The 27,227-nt window shown below is 39.0% G+C and overlaps 1 protein-coding gene across 3 annotated transcripts in view; it reads left to right on the top strand.

The window, feature by feature from the left end:
- Positions 1-556: 556 nt before the first annotated feature.
- PBX1 (PBX homeobox 1) overlaps positions 557-27,227 on the top strand; it is a 316,860-nt gene continuing 290,189 nt past the window's right edge. For all 3 annotated transcript variants that reach the window (XM_032227031.1, XM_032227030.1, XM_032227032.1), the window contains exons 1-2: positions 557-1,461; positions 4,581-4,654. In XM_032227031.1, coding sequence (XP_032082922.1) covers positions 1,271-1,461; positions 4,581-4,654 — 265 coding nt within the window. In that variant the 5' untranslated portion in view covers positions 557-1,270. The remainder of the gene's footprint in view (positions 1,462-4,580; positions 4,655-27,227) is intronic.

The following is a 27,227-nucleotide window of genomic DNA, read 5'->3' as shown; positions in this document are numbered from 1 at the left end:
AATTTTAACTCTGTGCCTATATTGACTATATATAAAGTGTTTTTCCCACGGCACACCTTACACTATGTCACGGCACACTAGTGTGCCGCGGCACAGTGGTTGAAAAACACTGTATTATTGTACACGGATCTGCCTGCTCTATTTAAGTCTGCTCCTTACAACAGCAACTAGCAAGCTCAATATGAGTCAGTTGCATTTCTTTTCTATCAGAGACTCCCGGGTTGGAGTGAAGAAACAACAGTTTGACCGAAGACGGCCTCTTCTGCATGCACTACCATCAACCGACCCACTAAGTCGAAGGCAGGAGCCCCTTTTCCCTTCTAACTCCAGCTTGCCTCTTTAAGGCCTGGAGTCTCCAGCGCCGCGCACCTCTGAACCCGGTGACTGACAGGCAGCCGCCCGCGGGGGGGGGGGAGGGGGCTCGGTGATGGCGAAAGCGGGGAGGAGTTATCGGCGGCGAGCGGCGGCCAATCAGGAGGCCGAGCCGCCCTCTCGACTCTCTCATCAGCACCACCCATCTGCTCGCCTCCTCTCCCTCCCTCCCTCCTTCCTTCCTGGCTGTGCCTTTTCTGTGTCAGTTTCAGGAGTCCTGAGCTTGAGCCTGAAACAAAGCAGGGAGGCTGGGAAAAGGGCTCTCCAGAGTTCGCCGAGACGCCGAACTGAGGGGGGGGAGACTCCTCCCTACCTTGGCCGAGGCGTCGGGCTGTGCCTTTCGCCGTCAGCTCTGCGCAGCGCCAAGCTCTTTTTCGGAGAGAGCATCTGGCTCCCGAGCGGGGCGGGCGGGCGGGCAGGGAAAGTTTGCTCGGCTCTTTCCTTCGCCTTTCCGCTCGAGGCGGGTTTTTTTTGGCCCGAGGAAGGATTAAGAGGGAGCTTAGCCGACCCGCCGGCCGCCTCCAGCGCTTGCTCCGTTGGCCACCTCCACAGCGAAAAGCGAGAACCTGGCTGGGACGGGGAGAAAAAGAAAGAGCAAAAAGCGAGCCCGATCCGGCTTTCTCGTCTTGATCCTGCTCCAGTGCGCCGCTTCCTTGCCTGCTGGAGCCGACAGCCTCCTCGCAAGAATTCCGAGAGTGTTGCTTCCTCCCCTCCTCCCCTCCCTCCCTTGAGGTTCGTTAAGGGATCATATTATTCTTTTTTTTGAAAACCCAAAGAAGAAAGGCAAGGAAGGAAGGCGAGTCCAAGCAGTTGATTCCTCTCTTCCAAGAAGCGCGCTCCCGAACAAGCTCGAGAAGGGGGGAAAAAGAAGGGGACCCGTCCGCGCCTAGTCTTGGGGATGGATGATCAGCCCAGGTTGATGCATTCCCACGCCGGAGTGGGGATGGCTGGCCACCCGGGCCTGTCCCAACATATGCCGGACGGAGCTGCCGGCACTGAAACCGAGGGGGGACGAAAACAAGACATCGGGGACATTTTACAGCAGATCATGACCATCACCGATCAGAGTTTGGATGAAGCGCAGGCCAGGTGAGTCCTTGGGTGATGACGACGACGAAGGTGATACTTACACGTATTTAACTCGAGGAGATGATCCAGACGAATACTTGGCCTTTCTGTGCTCTCGTTAGCCTTCGGAAACAAAGTAACCCCGAAGAAATATCAGATTTTCGCTGGACGGCCGTAATAGCCTAAAATTGCGTTTTTACTAGGTCTTCAGAGAAAAAAGAGGCTCCAAGGAATGGATGTTATTCTTGTGATTGACTTTAGTTAAGTTAGACAAGGCTAAACAGCTAACTTGACTGGATGGTTTGTTTTGAGTTGGGAGCTGCAGCTTCCCATGTGCTTTTGTTTGTAGTAGTTCATGAGCTGAAAGTCTTAAATAGCCAATTTAATTTGTATTTGATCTGAAAAAGAAGTTAAATCATGTCATATTTAATATGTAATATTTGAGAGATTGAACTTTGGGTATAAATATCCAAACTGCATCTGCTATCTAACAGAGGAGGCAAATAGATTATCGTAGCAGACATTATTCCAAAAATATTTTGAGTGATTTTTACTGTTTAAAAGAAAAAATGCAAATAGACTGGCTATAAAAAGGCTGGTGTTTTTTCCTCCTGTTTTTGAAACAGCAAAAAAAGTAAACCTTTGAAGGCCATGGTTGAAAGCTGTTCCCCATAGCTCTTTAGGTACAGTCCAAAAAAACTTAATCACACTTAATCCCATTGAAAATCAGTGAGCTTAATATCATTTAATACTTGTTCCCTTTGGTGGCCCCTTTGTACAAACAGAATAATCTCCTCTCCTCTTGTGATAGCAAGTATTGATGTTGCATTGGTAACTCAGTTTTTTTCTGTGTTTGATATTCGAAAGGATAAATATATATTTCTACCATAAGGAATTGAGTCTTTTAAGAAGCCTAGAAGATAGTAGAATGCAGCCTGTAAATGTTGCTAGTTTCCCATTCCGGGATGTGTTTCCACATATGAAACCACATGAATTTATATGAAACAGCAGGTCATAATCTAAGGCACGTTGTATGTGCCTGTTACTAATGTGCAGATTGAAGCATTTGCCAATTTGCACAATACTTTTATTTTTAGCATTGCAATTGTTTTCACAAGTCACCATGTTAATTTGTTTATCTTCAAGCTGAATGTTGGGGAAAAGAAGCAGGCTTTAAAAAAAACCCTTTAGAATTATTTTGTAAAACTTCAGTGTTGGTACTATAGTGTTACACTTTTAGTGCCTCTGTGCATTTTAAAAATGGAGCTTTTAAAACACACATCAGTGTATATAACTATATGAATGCACTCTCCTAGAAGAACATTTCCTGGGATAGACTGTTAGACTTCGTGTCAATGGTAAATTGCATATCTTAACGTGGTTTGTAACACATAATATTCACTGAGATGGTATTGATACATAGCACTAACTAACAGTGGAATTCTTTAAGCGATTACAAGTAAGTTCCATAGATTTCAGTAGCTCTTGTTACTGAATCTTGTTAGTATAAGGCACATAGCATAGTTTTAAAGCATTAACCGGGCCAAGAAGTGCAGGGTTCATAACCTTGTTTTGTTAGAACCCTTGGACTTGATGAACAATAGCTTCTGCTGAATGATGCTTCCCAATATTGCTATAAAACAAAGCAGAGGAAAGATGTTTCTAAAAGTTGCAAGAGTTGACGTTTGGTTTAAATACTTAGTGTGTATAGACACTATTAAATGTGCTAATCTAATTGAAAATCAATACCAACCATATGCTTCTGGTCGCCTGTTACTCTACATACCTGTGTATGCAGCTCTGCTTACAGACTTTTAAAAAGCAGACCAAGGTTTTTAAAAGGAAATGCATATTTCATTATTTTTCTGCTTTGATTGGAAATATCAAAGATATTTTTTAAAGTATGTGCTAGCAAACTTTCATTTTACTTGCACTATTTTTTTTAAAATAATTCTGATATTTGGGAAATCAAAATATACTGTGTGCTAGTGTGCCAGTTGCGAGACACAGAGTCATGGATTTGGGGTACTGTTAGGAATGGAAAGAAAGCAGTTCCAACACATTGTGTACTCACCAGTGGGATACTCTCTTGCACTTAGAAATGATGGGCTGCTGGTGAAAGAATCCTGCCTAATGGATTGCAATCCATGTTAATCAGTGGAATGAGAAGGTTCTTCAGTTTTCCTGCCCGAGGCACCAAAATGTTCATGTTCTGATGACATGTAATTTTGATTCTCAAACCCATTCTTTGATGCCCAATGAGATTAGACTTCTTGCATATTATAGCAGCATATCTTCAGAAGAGATTACTTGTCAAAGAAATAGTAATTGTTACAGCAATGTTAGATTGTTTCTTTCCTTCGATGGGCATCTGCTGGGACATGAAACTAATCAACCTAATAAACAAACAGCAACTGGCCCATTTTGGCAGAAGGAAGTGGGGCAGGAAATGACCCATATAAATTCTCTCTTTTTGCATATTAGAATAGCAACATGATGGTAGTGGTGATGGGGATGATTTGTTATCCTGATTAATATCTTGATATTACTGTATGGTTTTTACTCCTTTAAGGAAGCCAGTAAGTTATGAGGAACATGAAAGTAATTGTTTTCTCCACTTCCAACCTGCCTTATTAGATATTTCTCTCTCTCTTTGGCAGTATAGCTCTGCATTCTGATACTATTGTATTTAAAAATAGCTATTTTGTACTTCAGGTTTCCTTAAAGAGCTTTCAAACCTTTCCAGCTTCAACACAAAGAATTGTAAGGCATGGATGAATAGAGTAGGAAAAAAGGAAGTGGAAGATACAAAAGTTCCCTACGTGGTTGAATAAGATCATCATTAAACACTGAAAAGACTTCTACATGCTGCTGGCATTGATCAGTTAATAGCCTAGCCAGCAAGTATAGTTTATGGATGCTGCTGGAATAGCGGTGCCTATTTGGTAGCATTTACAATCACCAAGCTGATATCCTATTCAGTAAAAAAAATTGAATTGCTGTTTTTCACTTGGGCACAATTTTCACTGAGCTATAACCTTTAATACTTTTTTGCATAAGGAATCCCCTGTAATCTATTTTTAAAGCTATTCACATTTCTGTGGCTCACTTCAAACCTAACCCTTCTGATTTCCTTGCAGAAAACATGCTCTGAACTGTCACAGAATGAAACCTGCACTTTTTAATGTTTTGTGTGAAATTAAAGAAAAAACAGGTAAGGAAAAATTTAATTTTTATTTCCTTGGATCTTTTACCCTCCTTTTAAAGCATATCTCTGCAATACCTATTTCATTCCAAAATATATATCTCAATGAAAAGGAACAGATTTTCGCCTTTGCTATTGCAACTGTTAAAATAAGCATATTTTTAAATGGTGCAAATAGAATGTGATTTCTGTGATGTTGTGCTATGTGTAAGAGGAAAAACAAAGAGGGGAATATTTCTCGTGTCATTTTTCTCCTAACACCTTTTCTACAATTTACATTAATTTAAGAGTCCAGAAGTGGCTACATGATTGTAATTTATAATCTACTCAAACATAAATATTTTCTTCTTTTATAATGCTTTATAAAGTCTTTGAAAAATGCACAAATAATTACAAATGTTTCATTTTGGCATATATCAAGGTCAGAAAAAAAACCTTTGTCAAGGCAAACATACAAACATCTATTGGGGATTAGCCCTTTTGACTATTGTTTCTCAGGGTTATTTTATTTTACATTGTATTTCTTGGATTCAAGTGTTAATGACATGAAAATACCCCTTCTGTGTTTCCCACCTCGCAGGCCTCCTGCCATGCGCTAATACACTTATAACATGTCTCAGGGGGGCATTTAAATTTTAAAAGCAACAATTAAAAATAGCTGTCATCAATCAAGGGTGATCTTAAACAGCAGATGCTCAGTGAACAATGTTCAGTGACATCCAGTACTTATTTATTTCAAATTCCAAATGTTTTTCTTCATGGAAAAGAGAGATTTGTCTTCTGCCTTAGCTCAGAGGAAAAAGCAAGAATGTGAACTGTTGCTGAGTTTCAGCTCTTGGGTCAGATGCTCAGTTGTGGAGTGTTGTCTCTTGTCCTTTCCCCTTTTCTTCGCATTTTTCAACAAGGATGCAACAGTCAGTAACTCGGATCTCAATCAAATAAGGGAAAGGTCTGGCATGAATGAAAGTGACAGCAAATATGATTGTAAACTCACTTGATATACATTGAAAAGTGATGCATAAAAGAAAAGAGCGCATTTTGGAAAACGGAATTCCTGTGCCTCTGAAATTCTCTGTGTGTGTTTTCTGCATCCTCTGAAAAGCTGAATGAAATAGGATTATTTGACTCCAGCAATCTGTATACGATGACTAAGGAAATCCTTTGTTAAATCTTATTTGTGCAGCTAGTAACCTAGACAAAGCACCTAACATTGGCATTCAAGCCTCTGAAGTCCTTAAGGTTGCAGAGCTGAAGCCTGACCTTCTTGAGGAGCCATTCATTATGTGTCTTCTATAATATAATGTAAAGGGGTCCCTACAGTGTCTCTTAATGGGATGTAATGCAGCTTGAATAAATATGTAAGTCTAGGAACAACAACAGCTGATCCTTACCAGATTGCATTTTGTTTTACTATTAGTCTTTCCTATCTTTTCTGAACAAACCTACTTTGGGGTTTGTGGTTTTAAGCTCCAGTATAATTCATTTTTCGGGACTCTTTTTTTTAAAAAACAACGTCTTCTTTGTCACAATCTTTAATTGATTTGTGTCCTGAATGGAAATTGTCATGGTTCAAAGTTGTAGCAGATGGTTGGTGAGAATGTGACTTCATTAAGTTTCTTCCTCTTCTCTCTGAGGTTTAATAGTTGGGGAGAGATGAGAAAACTTGCATTATCCTAACACTGGTTCATTCCGCTGCATTATTAACCACCGAGTGAATATTGAGAACTGAGGGATCAGTCTGAAACTCTTTATTGCCAAGAGCAACGTAACTAGTTGTGTATGTTATTTGCATATTGTAACTTCTATATGGCCTGACAAAAGATGGAACCATTTGATTCTGCAAACAAATATAAAGTTTGGTAGCTCTTTTTGTTAAAAAAAAAATCAGTTGGTTTGTGACATATTTCTGCTTATTTTATCATTCAGAAGTATTACTTGTTGAAATATGGAGACATGAAGTTTGGGAGAGGGAATTGTAATAAACAACAATTATTAAAATCCTGCCTCTACAAAAATGTTAATGGGAAGTTTATGAATTGCCCACCCATGTATCACGGGATAATCTGAGGGACCGCACATACAAAAGCAAACGTCTATTTATATATGCATATTTTTTTTCTTACTATTCCTATTCGTGTACTTCGTTGTCTTCTGCCTTTGCAACCAATATGTATGCTAACATGCAGACATAATCATGATTTTCAAAATGATGAACTCTAAGGTAGGATTGACTATATTCCTGAGCACTTTGACTGGTCTGGGGAAGTGGGATTGTGGGGTCCAGTACAGGTCCCAGGAGTATTTCAGGCAGATACATTATTTACAAATACTTTCTACCCAGTTACATATAGTAATAGAAAATGTAACTTCTTTCAGTATTTTGGCCATGAGCAAAAATTATGTGATAAGCACCTGGCCATTTCCAACCTGTTTAGTTTTAGCAAATTTATTTTTAGCACACCATTTTATTTTCTTCATGTAATATGCCTGTGCTATTAGAATATTTCTGGCTAAGATTTATGATGTTCAATTTAAATTGCCCAGGGAGTGTAAGAAATAGATTTGATTTTTTAAAGATAGAATAGGAATAAATACATAGGCCAATACTGGGGAATACTGCAACCAGCACGTAAAAATATTATTTTCATCACAACAGATGATAGTATCACTTTGTTAATATGGTTTTCAGCTAGTATTTTTTTCTGTATCTCTTTTCAACCCTGGCGTTCCAATATACCGAATTGGTATTCACTCTATTACTATTTTTAGATGACTCTAGAGTATGCCGAAAATTATACCACCATTCCTTGTGACAGTGCAACTAATATTTCATGGTGTTAACATTGCTAGAATAAACTCAAAGTGTCTATAAAGTTTTTAGAGAGCAGATTGTCTTTACTGGCCAAAATTTTCCCTTACCTGCTGTCATTTCAATTTATTTTAAAGGAGTTATGGATACTTTTTATATAAGCTTGGTTGTCATGAATCATTGATGTATAATGCTGTGAGTTGTATGAAATCTTAACATGTTTTTTTTTTCCAAAAATGATAAAAGACAAGATTTAATATTGATGTATCACGAGGGGAATTATATTGCATCTCTATATTATTTGTCTAGATTCGGCATGCACTTCATGGGCAAAGAGAAAGTTATGATTGATTAATTGATTGGTTCATATTTTACTATTGAGTAAGATAAATGTAATAGATTTCACAATTACACAGGAGTTGTTATGGAGAGCATGATAAGTTGTACAGTATGTAAGAAGAAAAAAGCTGTAGGTGTTCTTGCTTGCAGGATCAGAATGCTTAAAAAGGAGAGTTTGATGTCCCCCAAATTAGAAATATTGGGGACTAAAAGGCATCACTCTTTCAACAGCGGCTTTTCCTTTGGGATGCAGGTAGTCCTTGACTTACAACCATTTGTTTAGTGACAGCTTGAAGTTATAACAGCATTGAAAAAAAGTGTCTTTTCACCAGTTTTCACTTACAACTGTTGTAGCCTTCTTGGGGGGGAGGAACATCATCAAAATTCAGACACTTGGGCAACTGGCATGTATTTATGAGGGTTGCACTGTCCCGGGGTCATGTGATCACCATTTGTAACTTTCCCAGGTGTCTTTCACAATGAGGGAAGACACATTCACTTAACAACCACATGATCCATTTAACTTCAGCAATTCTTTTTTTTTTTTTAACAATTTTTTATTTTATCAATTTCCTATACACATTCACAAATATATGATCTCATAACTGTTATTAATAATATGTATTTATAACAATTTTTTCCCTACAGTTGACAATATACTTGAAAATTGCTTTCTTACCATCCCATAGATCCATCTTATCTTACAACGGTCCTACTTCTTCCCTCCCTCCCTCTTTCCTTCCCTCCTTTCTTCTCTCCTACTCTCCTTCCTTCTCTCCTTCCTTCCCTCCCTCCTTTCCCCTTTCCTCCCTCCTTTCTTCTCTCCTTCCCTCCCTCCTTCCTTCCCTCCTTCCTTCTCTCCTTCTCTCCTTCCTTTCCCCCTTCCTTTCCTCCTTCCTTCCCCCCTTCCTTCTACATTCCCTCCTTCCTTCCCTCCTTTCTTCTCTCCTTCTCTCCTTCCTTCCCTCCTTCCTTCCCTTCCTCTTTCTCTCCCTCCTTCCTACCCCTCTTTCTTTTCTCCTTCCTTCCTTCCTAACCAGCAATTCATTTAACAACTGTGGCAAAAAGGGTCATAAAATGGGGTACTACTCACTTAATTGTCTCGTTTAGCAACAGAAATTTTGATATCATTGGTCGTATGTTGAGGACTACCATAGAGAGAAAATAGGCTGGCAATAGATTGTTAGATTTATTGCATGGCATCTTTCATTCTTTCCTGTGAATGTTTTTGAATATTTCATTTTGTATTTCAAAAACAATTTAGTTGTCTTAAATGTACATTTAAAAAAAAATCATCCTGCAAGAAAAACATTTTTTTAATATATGAAACAGTAACATCACAAAGTGAAATATACATTAAGCAATTATCCAGTGCTGTAAATAACAGTAGCTTGCCATACAGAGTCTAATAACTTGATTGATTCATAAGGAGTGAAGTGGTCCCATAGGTATTTGGGATTTAAGTTTTAAAGGTTAAAACCAACATTTAAATGAAGCTAGAAAATAAAAATAAACAATTGATACCCAGGATTTAAATTTAGAGTTAGTTTTGCTCCAACTGGATTTTCCAGCATTCTTCAAAAGTAGGTTTTTTTAACAATGGTTTCAGAAGAAGAAAGCCCGTCTACATTGCAATATTTTAGATGCTATTTTAAATTGTATCTATCTGTACAAACATTTTAATTGATTTCATCCCCTCATCTGTCTAGATGTTATTAGATTGCAAAGTGTTTTATTGAATTGTGTTAGTTTTTTTGTAATTTATTGTGTATATTCTATATTATGTTGGAATACGAATGGATGAAAGGCGATTTAAAAAGGGGTGTTACTGGAAAATTGACTGAACTAGAGACTGCTTTTTTGTGAGAGGTGTTTTTAAATGGGAAAAGCAGTAAACTAAAGTTTTAATCTGTGTTAGTGAATGACAACAGCAGCCACTAATGATCAAATTGACAATTTAGTTTCCGCATAATCTCTAGAATAATATTCATATGCACTCTGGTAGTATGACTGAGATTTAAATTTGTATTATGAAAATGTAGCTTTGAAACAGCTTGGGTAGTTGAAAAAGTGTTCCTGGACTTATTATTCATTGAGAAAAGAACTTTAGCATTACCTACATCATCTTGTTACAAAGACGTCTCTAGCATAGGTACCGATACTCAGAGTAGACAGATGTTTGGTGTCATGCAGTACATTATTTGTTCTTTATTTTTTATTCATTTGTTTACTTTAGAGTGAGGTGCTAATAAAACAGCTTAACTGTTACTGATCCTGGGACAGTAAATACATGTTTTGGGACTGCCCTGACCATAAACTGCAACATTCCTTCTTTTCTTGTTTTGTTTGAATCAATGGCAAAAAAAAAAAAAAAAAAGTTCAGCTCCAAATAAAGTAAGTAGATTTACTTTTCCCAAGGAGAAAAGGAAGAGGAACTCTGGTCCAAGGAAATCATTGGCAGAACATACCAATGATTTCCTCAGATCAGGATCCCTCTCCCTTTTTTCCTTTGGAAAAATAAATCTACTTTATTTGGAGCTGAACTTGAGATGGAAGAAGCCTGCAATCACAGGCAAAGTGATTGAAACGATCATATGCTTGTTTTTTTGTTCAGAAACATTCAGCCATTCTGCTTTAGCCATTGACTCTGAAATGCCAAAGAGAAGACTTTGAAAGAGAATTACCCTCATTTTTACAGACCTGTATCTGATAGTGATGCTGAGCAAACTTGAAATGAACAGCAAGAGATACAGAATCCTTACTTTGGCTAAGCCTTGCCTTCTCCCATTCCTTGATTCCTTAAAAGAAATGTGCGAGACTGACTCTTTTCCTGTATTGTAACTATTTCAATGTGATGAATCTTCCATTTGAACAATAGCTATTCCCACCCATCCACCCCTTATATCTTAGACAAGATTGGCATCACATCCGCCTAGGCATGGATGCTGGTGGTGGTAGAACCATTCCTTTAATGCATGCTAGCTGCTAAGTGATTATTAAATGCATAGAGACAGAAATGGGAATTTGCAATCAATAGAAGGTGTTTTTAAGATAGTACTGCCATCGCACACACAAACGCATCCTGTGATGATGATTCATGGCCTCTGTGAGTCAAAGAAGTCATTATAAAGTCTCTCTTGAACCATGTTTGACTCCTGCTGACTACTTGGACTATTATTTCATTGGCAAGAGTATAAGCACAATTTTTCCATTTTCCTGAATGCTTTGTGACTTCCTAGACCATTTCACAGCCCAGGGATTTCCTGGTGTCTTCCTATCCAAGTACAAAACAAAATCCCACCCTGCTTAGCTTTTATGGATCAGCCAAGGTCACTTACAGTTTACTAACTACCGGTATCTGTATTTCTTTCTGCTTTCTGCTTGTCTCTCCTCTATTGAATGTTCCCTCTGTGGCATAGGATTTGGTAGCTGGATTTTATTTAATTTCAGCCGGAAGGCAGAAATGACTTGACTCATTCATATGCTGTAATTTGGTAGGGACCAGGTTGGGCCTAGTGTTGGCTAGACTGCATTAGTTCTTTTGGCAGTTGTAACACACAAGTGACTTATGCTTAATCTGTGGTCCATTCTCACAAGCAGGACTGCTGGGAATAGCAATAGCAGTTAGACTTATATACCGCTTCATAGGGCTTTCAGCCCTCTCTAAGCGGTTTATACAGAGTCAGCATATTGCCCCCACAGTCTGGGTCCTCATTTCACCCACCTCGGAAGGATGGAAGGCTGAGTCAACCTTGAGCCGGTGAGATTTGAACCGCTGAACTGCAGATAACAGTCAGCTGAAGTGGCCTGCAGTACTGCACCCTAACCACTGCGCCACCTCGGCTCTTAGACTACTTATAGACTTGTATCTATGCACTGATTTTTCCTAAATGCAAAACCTGGACTACTGAACTGCATTTTGCTAACCCACAATTCAAACCTATCAAGATCCTTTTGCATGTTGAGCTTGTCTTCAGAGAGGGTAGCAATCCTCCCCCCTCATTTCAAAGTGTCTTCAATAAATCAGCATGGGACAACTAAAGAGCAAGCCCAATCTCTACATGTTAAGACATGTGTCCCATATCTTGGTTGGAACCTGACAATTTCTTTCTCTGCATTGCCATAGCATTTGCCTCCTTGCATATTGGTTTGCTCAATAGAGAGCAACTTGCATTCCGCCAATCCCCCAAGCTTTCCTTTTGCTTGTAGGGCAAAGAGTCTTCTCCAGCCATGACTATTGAAAAACAATGACATTATCCCCCACCATTTTGAGGAGAGAAAGAAAGAGCACTCATATCCGTTGCAAAATTGATTGGACAGTTTTTAAAAAAAATTAAACTCCTCTAAACCATGAATAAAAGGTAAACAATTTCCATCCTCTCCACATTTATGATATGATCAATTTGGTAGGATTTTCACTGTCTCTGTAGCAGTACCCCTCCTACAAATGTTAAGGGCCCCCTGCATAGTCACAAAAGCTTTTTAAGTCCTTTAGCCTGTTGCTTAGGATCCTATCATTATTTTTTTTATTGATTGTTTTATTTTTTTGGACTTGAAAGGATGGGACTGAGATGTAAAATCAGGGGCAGGGCAAAAGCTTGTCAACACATTTTAATAATACTGTTTAAATGTTAATAACTAATAACTCAGAAAATAAACACCAAAATTTTATTGGTTTGAGACTGTAAATTCAGTTCAACACCGAAGGTGCTCTCAGTTTCCCACCAGAGTTTAAAATGACTCCATTGTCCTACTGCCTCCATGGCTCCTAATTCTTCCTCACTCATTACTGCTCTTGCAACTGAAAGCTTTAATTTATTCAACATACAATCTCTTTACTCCATTGCTTTCTGTAATTTATACTTTATACTGCCCTGCTGTCTCAAATTATTTAACTCCGTAAGGCATTCAGTTCGAGACTGGATACAAAATCACAGTGAAGAAAAAGGCCTGGTTAGACGGTCTGCCTTTTATATTATTAGTCAGATTTTAAAATATGACCCTAATCAGATACTGCCAAGGGAACAGACGACAAGAAGAATTACACACCAATACCCAGTTCTCACATTTATTTGCCTCTCCATGTGAATATCCTGTTCCTAGTCTCATGAGTGAGCAATCACACGGAGAAACAGAAGAATGAACCATGCTGAACACAATTAAAGCTAGATCAATACCATGATTATGGCAGTTTCGAAGAATGCTCCTGGACCACCCCCCAACCCCAGGGTTCGTTGTAGAAAACCATACAAAAACCAAGTTCAAGGGTTTGTTTCTCCTTTTAATTATGAGCACATGTGTCTGAGTGTGTGTCATGTTGAGTTGTCTGCTCATGTAGATTAAGAAGTTAAGTGAAACAGCTGGCCTGGGAATAATGGAGTTCTCAGCAGTTTCCACTTGGTTGCCATTTGCAAGCCAAGCATAGAAGAAGCATTGAAGGATAGCCGTGTCACGAAGTAAGGTGGTTTGGCCATCACAAATGGCATAGGCTTCAAAATTATTCGTAACAGCAGAATGGGAAGCCTTGACAAACCCAATTGAAATGAAGAGCAGTTTTGGGCAGAATATGATAGAACCTCAGTGAGTCTATGGCAACATGACATTTTGCTAATTAGCAGCCACAGGACTGATGGAAAAATGTGTATTATTGGTACAATGAATTGCCATACTGATGACCATTTTAGGGTTGGGGCATATATGAGAAGTAATTTCCTTCTGGCCTGCATTTGATTGGAATTACTTTAGCTTTTATTGGGACTCAGTGAATCTCAATAATGGATTTAAAAGCAAGGGAAAAAGAGATGCTGGAATCCATTCTGTTACTCTGAATGGGATGATTTGCTAGCAAATGACTGCAGCCTCTTTTTTCTATTGGATGGGATGCTCTATACGGCTGTGAATTGATATTTGGCTCCACTAATTTCCAGCCCATTCTTTCTGCGTGTGTATGTGCTTTGCATTCTTGAGCAAATGTCCCTCTTGAGGTATCCTGGGAGGATTAAGGGTGGATATATCTGCCAAAGCTTTCCCCCCTCCTTCCCACAATCTCATGCTATTTGCAGAGCCTGCATTTATATGTTGCTCAATATTTCCCGAGGTGGCTGGAATTTGCTTTCTGCCTATTTGGTCCATTCTCTAACATTTGCACATCTGGAGCACCTTAATCTTTGCACACAAGGCAATGAAGTCCCCCCCCCCCCGCCCCCAATCTCTTCCTCTTCTTAGTTTGGAGGTCACGATGGGAAGAACAGAGTTTTAGAGCTTTGGACAATTGGACACTATAAGCTCTCCTTTTTTGTTTGACATAAAATCGCAGGAAGAATATTTAGTCTGTGGACAGATTTACTTGCTTGCCCTTTTCCTTCTTGATTTCTGTAGTTTTCATCACAAGTAGAGGTGCTTGTTACTGTTTTGTAGGTTTATCAGTTGGAACTAAGTTGCAAACAGGGTGTTCCGTAGATTTGATACCTAAAATATTTTTTCCCTTATTCTAAATGTACAATATGCTGTTTATTTTGTGTGTGTGTGTATTTTGAACCAGGTATTTAATGGTAATAGTAATATGAAATAACATAAAAAACATCAAGGCAGTTTGTGTATCACGACAGTTTGTGAATCACTCTCTTGGTGTGTGTGTGTGTGTGTGTGTATGTGTATGTGTATGTGTGTGTGTGTGTGTGTGTGTGTGTATATATATATGTGTGTGTGTGTGTGTGTGTGTGTTTTATTTGTGCTGATAAATAAATAAATTTATTTATTTATCAGCACAAATAAAAAAAACACAAATATAACAAAGGCAACAGTAAAAATATTGGGTTTCTGTCGTGATGGACTCTTGTGACGAGCCGATTGACAGATGATGGAAGCAGTTAGCTTCCTCCCATAATTGGGGCTTACCAGGGGTTGTAAAAATCATATATATATATATATATATATATATATATATATATATATATATATATATATATATATATATATATATATATATATATATGGAGGGAGGGAGGGAGGGAGGGAGGGAGGGAGGGAGGGAGGGAGGGGTTCTTGCTTGCTCCTAATCTACTCCAGATTTCTGTAAGGGGCTCTTTAATCTATTTCTACAAACCTACAATTCATGGAAATAATCAAGACAGCTATAGCACTTAGATTGCGTAATCAATTTTAGCCCTATATCTAGTTGTTTTATGAATGAAACTTCGTTTCCTTAAGCTTTGCCTGCAGGCTGTTTTAGTGGAGGAATGTCTGGGGCTACTTTCTGCCATTGTTAAGATTTTTCTCCTCTTTTTCTTTAGGGGAAATATTATAATCTGTTTCTTTTCTTATCCTGTGGAATATTTTATTCTGGGGAGGGGACCCTTCCTACAATATTTTAACTAATTTCAACTATTTTAATTTGAGAACAAGTAATTTCCTGGGTAGTAAAGATAGTAAATAACAGATACTATATTTTTTGTTGATTATATATAGTGTTTAAGAGTAGCAATAGCACTTAGACGTATATCACTTCATAGTGCTTTACAGCCCTCTCTAAGCGGTTTACAGAGTCAGCATATTGCCCCCAACAATCTGGCTCCTCATTTTACTGACCTTGGAAGGATGGAAGGCTTAGTCAACCTTCAGCCTAGGAAGAATCGAAGTGCCGAACTGCTGGAAGCCAGGAGTCAGCAGAAGTAGCCTGCAGTACTGTATTCTAACCACTGCACCACTGTGGCTCTTAGTATTCCACAAGAATGAGGATAAATCCACAGTGAAATCAGATTTCAGTTCTGAATTTGGAGTGTTAATAAACAACTTGGATATATTTTCAGCATTGTTGTTGTCTCTGGTAGAGCGAGTATATGTAAAAGAACTACCTCTGCAATTCTTTGATTTTTTCTTCTTCTAGAGGTCATTCTCTGAATGATATGATCAGATCCTGCTGCCAGTTCCCAAAACACTCTTGCTATTCTTGTTGTGCAGGAATCAGTTTTTCCTCCCTGAAAGAAAAAGTCACTTTAGCAATTTAGAATGAAAGGAAATGGGATTACAAGTGAGGGAGACGTCCTTTCTTTTATATTGAATCCTATAATGCAAGTTTTGCCAAATTCTTTTAGAAATGGGAGATTCCAGAGAATTAAGAATTATACAGCTTTGCTTGCTGCCCCCTATGTTCCTTCTCCTCCTGTGAATTGTGATGAAGGTAAATTGAGAGAAACATATAAAGACAAAGGAAATCTGGCTGCAGAAAACGAGCTAGAGAACCTCTCATTGGAAAGGGAAATAAGCTATAGCAGCCTAGATAATGGTTTAAATCAGTGTTTCTCAACCTTGGTAACTTGAAGATATCTGGACTTCAACTCCCAGAATTCCCCAGCCAGCGAATGCTGGCTGGGGAATTCTGGGAGTTGAAGTCCAGACATCTTCAAGTTGCCAAGGTTGAGAAACACTGGTTTAAATAGTATTTCATAGAGTTACGCTTTTGAACTTTTATCGGGCGGAATCTCAATTTTCTTCTGTTTTTTTTTTACAGTTGTTTTTTTTAAAAAAACCTTTTATCCAGGAACTTGCAAGCTTTATTTCCAGGTCTAGATATTTCTGTCTTTGCAACTTGTTTTTTTTTCCTGCTTTGTTTCTTTCTGGTTTGATTGTTCCTTGTTTTCCTCCTCCTGTTTCTTGAACAAATGTAACTTTGCTGCTAAATTCTGTTTCTCATTTTTATACGTAAGTGAGAAACAAGAAAATAGCCATGTAGTATTTTCCTTTTCAGACTTCCCTTGAAAGCCTCAAATTGTAGAGATATAAATCAGTCTGTGATGGAAAAGGGATTCTTCTTTGAGACTTGCTTTGGAGAAATCGCAAAGGAATTCTCCTGTTGACCAAAGAGTTTTACTGTGAAGGCACCTTCACAGTAGTTCAAGGTTGAATTCATGGATGAGAATTCTTAAACGGAATAATGATGAGTGCTGCTGAAGACACACATAGAATTGCAATACCCTTTGCTCAAGTAGTTTTGATTAAGTTGTGAAACTTAACATATATTTGCATATTTCCCATACTTTTATCAGGTAACCTGAGCCAGAGAACATTTTGTCTTTCTCAAAATAGGTTTTCTCCTCTTTTCTAACTTCTTCACAAACGTTTTGTGTTTGTGCATTCCCCAACCTCTTTCCTTTTCAAAAGCAATGTTTTGTGTGCTTTCAAGTTATTGTTGACCTCCTGGCCATTGCCTGGACAAGGAGAGATGGGGGAGGGGGAGGGGGAGAATTTTAGGAATCAAAACCCCTACATTATAATTAGAAGACCTTATAAAATATCAGATGGAATAAACCTACTTTGAAGTAGAAACTTTATCTGGATACATTGTGTAGAGGTAGGTATGTTGGTGAGTTTATGATTGTGTGTGTATGTGTGTGTGTGTGTGTGTGTTAGCAAAGAGGAACAGATATTGATGAAAAAAATAAGCTAATGTCTGGTTCTTAAACAAAGACCTTTTTTCTTTCTATCCATTTGAAGCCTTATAAAAATCTTTGAGCTGCTTTAAAAATGAAATTCCTTATTTTTCTGAGCATATGTAAGAATTACCAGATCATTCCAGGAGCCCTCCAGAAGGAATAAAGAGCTTTGTATGACCATTGAATCTCCTTCTGGATAGGTCCCCCTCTGATTTAAAGATATATTTCTGGGGTGAAGGGTACTTCTTAGGGGCTAATGTGGCAAGCTATTTGAGGTTAAGTAAGAACCAGGTCCATATTGTAAATCTGCTGGAGGCTCTTCAGAAAAAGAGGAGCAGTTTTAGATTTGTGGGCCTTGTCCTTTTTAATGTCATTAAGCTGTTACATACTAGTCTCAGCAATTCTGAAATTTGAGATCCTTTCAGTTTTTATTGTTGGCTTTGCAAATAGAATACATCTGTATGCCCATTGACGGTAAGAGTGGGGATTGTTGGGCTTTGAGCCAAGAGACAAGGAAATAGAAGGGCCACTGCAGGGATGATGCCAGTGCCATGGAGTGTTAGAGGCACCAATTCAAATAAAAATCATATGAAGAAACATTTATGTATTATTTCCTTTCCTGCATAATGTTCAGCCACAATAATTCTAATTATTTCACTGCAGTCTCTACAAGCTTAGATAACACTGATAGAAAATACTGGACTAGCTAAAGTAGGGCTTGCCATGATTCTGCCCAGCAAAAGCATGTTGATCTGGGTGATACAATGGAAACAAGATTAATTTCCATGGGATATGTCCACCAGATTATCACATGAAGCACCAATCCTATTTTAAGAATAGTTAACTATATTCTAAAAGGATTTCATTTTCTTTCTGTTACCCAGCTGAACAGTACATATGGTTTGATTGTCCAGTTTTTGTAACAGAAATCTTGGGTGTAGATTTGAGGATCTTAAATGTTTTATGAGCTGAAAGGAATCAACAGGCATGCTAAACTGCCTTGTCATGTGTGGCCTGAGATTTCATAGCTGCATAATGTTTGTGGACCTGTTAGTCTAATACATGTGACAAGATAGATTTTGGATTGGGATTCCTGCATGGGTTGCAGATGTTGATCTCTGTAAAGTTTGCTGTGGAAGTGAATATGAAAATAGAGAGTCCTTGCTGTAGAATTGTCTGATTTCCTTCTTGAAGACCAAGAAGATCAAGATCGATATGTCCATCTGATGATAATGGAAAATCTGGGTATATGTGCACCAACTTTTAAAATTCTGCAATCACTGTGTTTATCAGTAATCCTGGAAGCGGAATTACTGATAGACACACTGATAAATTATATCTGAGGGTACTTATGGTGGGGAAAGTTGGCTAAAAATAAGTGTGAAAAATACTTATTACTCCTCATCCAAATTAGGTAACTTCTGCTGTTTCCATAGAGTCATTTAATGAAAAGCTCTAATTTTCCTTTCTGCAGATTAGATGCATGGAGTTTGGAGAAGCGTGATGCTTGCAAAGCATTCCCTTCTCTCTCTCTTTTTTTTTTTTTTTAAAGAAATCTCTATACCAACTTCTTTGGTATTCTTTTTGTATGAATTTCTAGGGAATGGTTCACAATTGTGCTCACCCCAAAGTTCTTTTTTCTTTACAAATTCCATGGCGACTTTCAAAATAAAAGGAATTTCTTACTTGGTTCCTTCCTGCAGATTACAAATCCATCAGACAGCCTCTAGTTCTGCTGCTGAAGGATTTGTTTGAGAAAAGAGCTGTGTTGGCATCCTCTGTTACTGAATGTGCCCCCTGGGAAGGCAGTTTGCCTATCCCTCTGATGTCGTGTTACTTGTAAAGGCAATTGTGCTGAAGAGGATGAGGACCTCCCCCTCCCTCCCTCCCTCCCTGCCCTCTCCTTGCTGAGAGCTATGCCTGGTGAGTTTCACCCTCTTCTTCCTTCCCAACAGAGTTCACTGAAAGTTCACCTCCAACCAGCACATGGAGTGGCTCAGCTCTTTTTCTGCCTTCTCACACCTTGTCCCCATCTCTCCTTGCAAGGCAGGAATCCAACACCACCAATGGTTGGCAGGCTGGGCACAGCTGACTGGTGGTTAAAAATACTCCTGCTGAGGACCAGAGGGAAAAGGGCATTGGAAAACATGACAAAATATTATAGTCTCCATTTTCATTTGGAATGGAGGTAAGATGAGCCGAGAGCCGAGGTGGCGCAGTGGTTAAATGCAGCACTGCAGGCTACTTCAGCTGACTGCAGTTCTGCAGTTCGGCTGTTCAAATCTCAGGGTTGACTCAGCCTTCCATCCTTCCGAGGTGGGTAAAATGAGGACCCGGATTGTTGTTGGGGGCAATATGCTGACTCTGTAAACCGCTTAGAGAGGGCTGAAAGCCCTATGAAGCGGTATATAAGTCTAACTGCTATTGCTATTGCTAGTTTTTAAAAAAACCATAAAATGGAAAGGACTTGTTAATTTTGAAAGAAAAACTGAAGCCCACATAGGAGCCCTTTTGGTTACCATATTGATTGATTTATGAGGAATCACCCAGACTAGTGACAGAGCGCAAAACATAAATAATCGAATGAATAAAATAAATAACACATATTTATTTTTGAGGGACACAAACTACAACTTGCTTCTGCATGCATCTATTTGAGGTTAAAGAAAGGCTTTGTGAACTGAGGAAAAGAATCCCTGAATAATTACAAATTCACAATCTTCCTTTTTATGTTAAGTGATTTAAGAGAATCATGATTTATTTAGGAGACAGTTGTGGGGTTGGCAATTTTTTGCAGGTTCACACTTGTTACCTTGCTGTTTGTGTTTGATACCTTTCTGTATCGTAAGCTTTGGCCCTTGAAAAACCACGCAGCATCCAGATAAAAGCCACAGTTTAATTACTTGTTTATTTACCTTTTCGGTGTGATGATCACAATTAATAAACATTTTTTAATTGAAATTTGTTTGTTTATTTAGTTTGTACTCTTTTATGGACTTTAGTTTCTACTAGAAAGTTAAAAAGTCCCTTCCATGGTGATATCTTAAAAAGCCAAAAGCCACTTTTCTTCTTATTCATAATAAAAATATGGCCTTCGCAATTCGCAATTTAATGAGCTTATATGCCGCCCAATCCCGGAGGACTCCAGGCGGCTTACAAATACGAAAATAAAATAAAAATAACACATAGGGGAAAGAAACAAAAACAGTTTAAAAAACACAACATACATTTGGTTTAGCTGGGGGTTGGATCTGGTATAAAAATCAGCAACCCCAGGCCTGCCAGAACAGCCAGGTTTTGGTGGCTTTTTGGAAGGCCACGAGAGTGGGGAGGGTCTGGATCTCTGCTGGTAGTTCGTTCCACAGAGCCGGAGCAGCTACAGAAAAGGCTCTTCCCCCGAGTGGTCGCCAGCCGGCATTGTCCGGTTGACGGCATCCGGAGGAGGCCTAGCCTGTGGGTTCTTATCGGACGTTGGGAGGTGTGTAGCAGAAGACGGTCCCTCAGATATCCAGGTCCAACGGTCTTATTGGTACCTCCCCCCTATTTTTGTTCAGTCTGTTCATGATATAGTTTTAATTATATTTTGGTTGTTTTGTTTATACTCAATAACCAGTTACAAGATATGCATTTCATTTTAAAACATTGGAATTTTATAGGAATGGCAGCTTGGTAAGAATGTGCCATCCACAAAATGGCAGTCCTGAAGGACATATGTTAGAATGATAGTTGGTTGATTTAACCCTTGGTACAGAATGCAACAATCTGCTTATTTTTGTTCTTTTTTGGGGAGGGTGGGATGAGGCAGGAGGACATATTTTCAAACCATTTGGCATATAGTTTCCCATCATTCTTATATTTAAAGACAGTTTAAAAAAGTCAGAGAAAATATTGTAAATAAAGATAATAAGACACTGGGATTTTGTTTTCAGCATGTCGGCTTCCTAAGTTTAAAAACATTACATATATTAATGTAGAATGTAAGGTGGGCCAGAAGTTCTGGGAGGCGACAAGGAATCCCGGCTTTCGAACATGACTATAAATTTCAAGCTGTGGTAAAAAGCAGATAATGTTCAAGGTGCCTTTCCAAAAAAAAAAGGGTATCAGACTATTGATAGGATTGGAATTTGTAATTATGTGGCTTGATAGTATGTATCCAGTGTATAGGAATGGGGGTTCCAGCTAAAAAGTTATTTTTAGCTTTGAATATTAGAGATAAATATACTGTACATCTTTCAACTTTCAACCATGCATTTGAAGCTTTCTTTAGGCACACTTGCAGAAAACCTTAGTGTTACCCAGTTAAGCTTGATAAACGTTTTCATCAATTGCTATGAATGAATATAAGCACACCACCAAGAACTGCAACCTCTGGTTGATGAGTATTTTGCGTCTTCAAAACGTTTTATGTACAGGTAGTCCTCAACGTACAACCACAATTGAGCCCAAAATTTCTGTTCTTAAGTGAGACATTTGTTAAGTGAGTTTTGTCCCATCTTATGACCTTCCTTGCCACAGTTATTAAGTGAATCACTCCAGTTGATAAGTTAGTAACCTGGCTGTTAAGTGAATCTTAACAGCCCCATTGACTTTACTTGCCAAAAGGTCACAAAAGTTGATCTTGAGACACAGCAATGGTCATAAATATGAGTCAATTTGCCAAGCATCTGAATTTTGATCATATGATCATGGAGATGCTTCAAAAGTTGTAACTGTGAAAGATGGTCATAAGTAACTTTATTCAGTGCCGTTGTAACTTTGAACGATCACTAAATGAACTGTTGATAGTTGAAGATTACCTGTACTTGCTCTTTATTTGCACATCTCTCTCATTTCTAGCTATGTGTTCAGGAGATATTGTATTCCTATCGAGTTTCGAGTTTAATAAAATTTGTATGCCGCCCACTCCCATTGGGACTCTGGGCGGCTCACAACAAGACAAAAGAAACATTTAAAATTTAAGAATAAAAAATACAATTAAAAGTCCACATCATCCATTCTGTCCAAGAGGGGCTGGATATCAATCAACAGCCCCAGGCCTGCCGGAACAGCCAGGTCTTGATGGCTTTACGGAAGGCCGGGAGAGTGGTAAGGGTCCGGATCTCTACGGGTAGATCGTTCCACAGGGCCGGCGCAGCAACAGAGAAGGCCCTCCCCCGGGGGGCCGCAAGCCGGCATTGTCCGGCTGACGGCACCCGGAGGAGGCCCAACCTGTGTGATCTTGTTGGTCGTTGGGAGGTAAGTGGCAGGAGGCGGTCTCTCAGGTAGCCAGGTCCTAAACCATGTAGGGCTTTAAAAGTAACAACTAGCACCTTGAAGCGCATCCGGAGACCAATGGGGAGCCAGTGCAGCTCACGGAGGATAGGTTTAACATGGGTGTATCTAGATACACCCCATATCGCTCACGCGGCTGCATTCTGGACCAATTGTAGTCTTCGAACACTCTTCAGGGGCAGCCCCATGTAGAGCGCGTGAACAAAGTGAACTAATAATGGTTTTCTAGCTTTTCATTATATTGTTAGGTCGATGAAACCAAATTGTAGATTATAATACATGCAGATTCAGCACTGAACATGTTGAAAAAGTTTTTTCGCAAATACTTATCAACTCCTGAATTGCGACAAAGGGAGCTAAGATAACGTGTATATTAAGTGCATCAAAAGAGAAGACATTAACAACTGCTAATAGCTCTGGACAAAATCGTGTGAGATATCTTATGAATGGAGTGGAACGGAATAGAATGAGCTGGAAGGGACCTTGGAGGTCTTCTAGTTCAGCCCCCTATTCAATCAGGAGAACCTATAACATTTCAGATAAGTGACTGTCTAGACCAGGGGTGTCAAAGTCATATTGTCACAACAGCATCACGTGACATATCGGGATTCCCCCCCCCCTTTGCTAAACTGGGCATTGAGTTTGACAGCCCTGGTCTAGAGTCTTCTTGAAAACCTCCAGTGATGGAGTATCCACAATTTCTAGAGGCAAGCTGTTCCACTGGTTAATGGTCCTCACTGTTAGGACGTTTCTCTTTAATTCCAGGTTGCTTCTCTCCTTGATTAGTTTCCAACCATTGTTTCTTGTCCTGCTCTCTGGTGAGAATAATTTGAACCCCTTTTTTTGGCAGCCCCTGAAATACTGGAATACTGCTATCATGTCGCCCCTAATTCTTCTTTTCTTTAGACTAGCCAAACCCAAATCCTGAAGCTGTTCTTCATATGTTTTAGTCTCCTGGCCTTTGATCATCTTAGTTACTCTTCTCTGAACTTTTTCCAGTCTCAACATCTTTTTTATAGTATGGTGACCAAAATTGGTTGCAGAATTCCAGGTGTGGTCTTACTAGGGTTTTATAAAGCGGTACTAATACTTCATGATCTTCGTGTGATCTTGATTCTATGCCTCTTTATACAACCCAGGATTGTATTAGCTTTGTTGCCTGCGGGCAACCAAAAATGCATGGCTGGGGCCTACACAACCACCCTCCCCTCACCTTAATGAAGCTGAAGTCCTCGGCGTACTAACAGAAGCACTGGCTCGTGACCCGACAAAAGCGCGAACGTCATAAGCGCGCCGACAAAACTGCGGCGCTAAAACCACGATGTCAAAAGTGCGTCGACAACAGCGCGCCGACAACAGTGCGCCGACAGAAGCGCGATTTAAGGTAAGGTTTAGGGTTAGGTTTAGGGTTAGGGTTAGGGTTAGGGTTAGGGTTAGGGTTAGGTTTAGGGTTAGGTTTAGGGTTAGGTTTAGGGTTAGGTTTAGGGTTAGGTTACAGCGCGCTTTTGTCGGCGCGCTGTTGTCGGCGCGCTTCCGGGCTCATTCGTCACTCATTTGTCGCACGGTTTTGTCGGCGCGGTTTTGTCACCGCGGTTTAGTCAGGCGCGCTTTTGTCGTTCGCGCATTTGTGGTGGAACCGCACTGGCTACATATGTCGAGGCTGTAGTTGCTGTCCATGCCAGTTGGAGGACACGCGGCTGCAAGAGGAAGAGAGGCAAAATATAATGTAATGTAAAATGTAATGCAAAATTTAGCAAAACAAAACAGAGCCCAAAGCAAGGAGCAAATGTCTTTGTTGAATTAGAATTCAGTATGCTTATATGCTTGCCAATCATTTTGGTTATGAAACTGGAAAGAAGCTGGGCTTACATTGTAGCAGAGGGATTCAGTAGGAACTCTCGTTTTATGTTACGCCTGTCTTCACTCTTCATGAAGTGTTCAGCTGACATAGTGATAAGGTTATGCTGATAAGCAAGTTGGTGATTCTTGTGCATCTTTGTTTTTTATGTTTTACACGGTATAGTTTTCAATTGTAGCAAAGGATGGCTTATTCTGAAAATATGTTGTCCTTGAAATGCATACACTGCCAGGGTAGCGACTTAATGACAAGCTATACTTTGGCTTATTTACATGGCTAGCCAGATACTGTATCTTGAATGTTCATGTTTATTCCTTCACTCCTTATTTCCAGTAAGTGCAAAAAAAGGATATTACAGGATTCAGCTTTATTGTGTCTGTATAATATAAACTACGTAATAATCAATCCGAAATCCTTTCTTTTGTGAACCAGAAGTCTGTTCTCAATCTTTTGTGTGTGTATATGGAGTTGACTTGTTTGGAAGGCTGTTCTTTTTGATACTTAGTGGACATGTTTTGTCTACCCTGTAGGAGAATTTTTATCTTAATCTAATGTAATATTTTGCCATTTCCCTGTTAGAAGGAAGAGTTGCAAAACATTTCTCTGCAAGAATGACTTTGTCCGTACCTGTTGCAGGAAATGCAATCAGTCTCACATAGCAATAGCAATAGCAATAGCAGTAGACTTATATACCGCTTCATAGGGCTTTCAGCCCTCTCTAAGCGGTTTACAGAGAGTCAGCATATTGCCCCCAACAATCTGGGTCCTCATTTTACCCACCTCGGAAGGATGGAAGGCTGAGTCAACCCTGAGCCGGTGAGATTTGAACCGCTGAACTGCTGATCTAGCAGTAGCCTGCAGTGCTGCATTTAACCACTGCGCCACCTTGGCTCCTGTTGCAATTTTCCCTTTATATGACAGTGAACTAATAATGGTTTTCTTCACACCCAGACGTACAAGATCAGAAAAGGAGATTATTATTTGTCTTATCTGATAGATCCGCAGTATCTCTAGTAAGGCTGCTAAATTTGCTGTGGTTGCCATTGCTTTTAGATGTTTAATTATCTACCATTCTTGATAATTTGTTTTCCCTTAGGCTGATTTACATTTTATGTCTATTTTACTTATCATTTTTTTGACTGCTTTAAAATGCATGCTTCTTTTAGTTTGTAACTGTTTGTCTATAACTGTAAAATCTATCATTATTAGGTTACTATGAATAATTGTAACTATTATCAATCCTTTGGGGGGAAAGGGGAAAAGTAAAGGGGAAAAGAAAATGTATAAGCTTCAAGCTTGCATACTTAGCAGCAAACAATTACATTTGGATGGACCCAATATATAAAAATGCTTAGGCTTTAGGAAAAATCAGTATTCTCCTATTAATATTGGTGGTGAAATAATTACAGGTAGTCATTGACTTACAACCATTTGTTTAACGACTATGAGAAGTCACAATAGCATTGAAAAAAGTCCTTGCGTTTCTGACTGTCCTAGCATCCCCACAGTCATGTGATCAAAATTCAACCAATTGGCAACCAATGTATATTTAGGATGGTTGCAGAGTCCCAGGGTCATTCACAGGTGATTTCTGACAAGCAAAGTCAATGGGCCGGGGGGGGGGGGGGGGGAGCCAGAGTCACTTACCACCATTGTAAGTACCTCTACCGGTATCAATTGTTGACTGTAAAAACTAGAAAAAAAGTGTTTGTCCTAAGTGTATAAAGACATTTCTGGGTTTGATTTATGGAGATTGTGAATATTCATAAGTCATAATGATGAAAAATCTTTTTTCCATTCTCTTTAGCTATCTAGATTTTGTGATCAAGCAACTGGTTAAAATGTAGTAAGAATTATTAAACATTCCTGTCATCTTCAAAATGTGTGTGTGCGCATGCGCATACACACACACACACACTCATGCACACGCACACACATACACACACACACACGCACACACATACACACACACACACAACTAATATTGAAAATTGCTATGAAATTATATGCACCAATTTTAATCTGCTGTATTTCCTTCCAACTACAGGATCTCCAAAATAAACACATTTTACACATTTCTAGTAGCTGAACACATCACTGATTAGTTGGCAGGTGCCACATCTTAAAAGTGCTCCCTTCTCCAGAGCAATTGTTCAAGTCTGAACAAAAGTGAAGTTGTGTAAAGCTCATGAAGAAAAATAAATGGGTCTGAAGCATTAGAGTGGCAGTTTTTCTCAGCTAGTATCCCTTCAGTTACAGTATTTTTTCCACTATAGTAGTGTTCAGGAAGTATATTTTTAAAATGTTATGGGGAAAAAATGTTATAAGGAATTCTAAGCAAATAGAGTTTTATGAGATTTTACCCCTGTTTTAAAGTTTTAAAAGGTTTTTTTTTATATCATTGCCAGTGAATATTACTGGAGTTTTGTGTGATGCTTATTTCATTTCATTAACAAAGCACCAGCCTGGAAAAAAAATATGGTTCTTAATTCATTCAATTCAGTTAAAGGCATAACTCAGGTTAGTATGAAAACTTCCTTACACCATCAGAGAAGATTTGGAGATCAGCTGTGCTCTATATCTCAACATTCCTCATCATTGTCGTTTTTTTTACCATACCACACATTCTAGAGTCACATTTTATAATGTGCAAAAAGTGATGACCACTAATCTGCAAAGGTTTACAAAACCTTTTCTAAAGTTGCAGGGATCCCAATGATCCCAGCCTTGAAATGAAAAAGATTTGGGATAATAGTCTTATTTTTACAACTGTGTCTGTTCTGTAAAATTCTGTGGGTATAGCATTAAATCATCTAGTTACAAAGAATCCCAGAATATCTATATATCTGCACCCCCTCTTGTTTTAACTAAAGT

The sequence above is a fragment of the Thamnophis elegans genome, chromosome 11 (genome assembly GCF_009769535.1).
Source record: "Thamnophis elegans isolate rThaEle1 chromosome 11, rThaEle1.pri, whole genome shotgun sequence".
Lineage (NCBI taxonomy): Eukaryota > Metazoa > Chordata > Lepidosauria > Squamata > Colubridae > Thamnophis > Thamnophis elegans.
The sequence above is the reverse complement of the archived record's forward strand: the minus strand, read 5'-3'. Positions and strand labels throughout refer to the sequence as shown.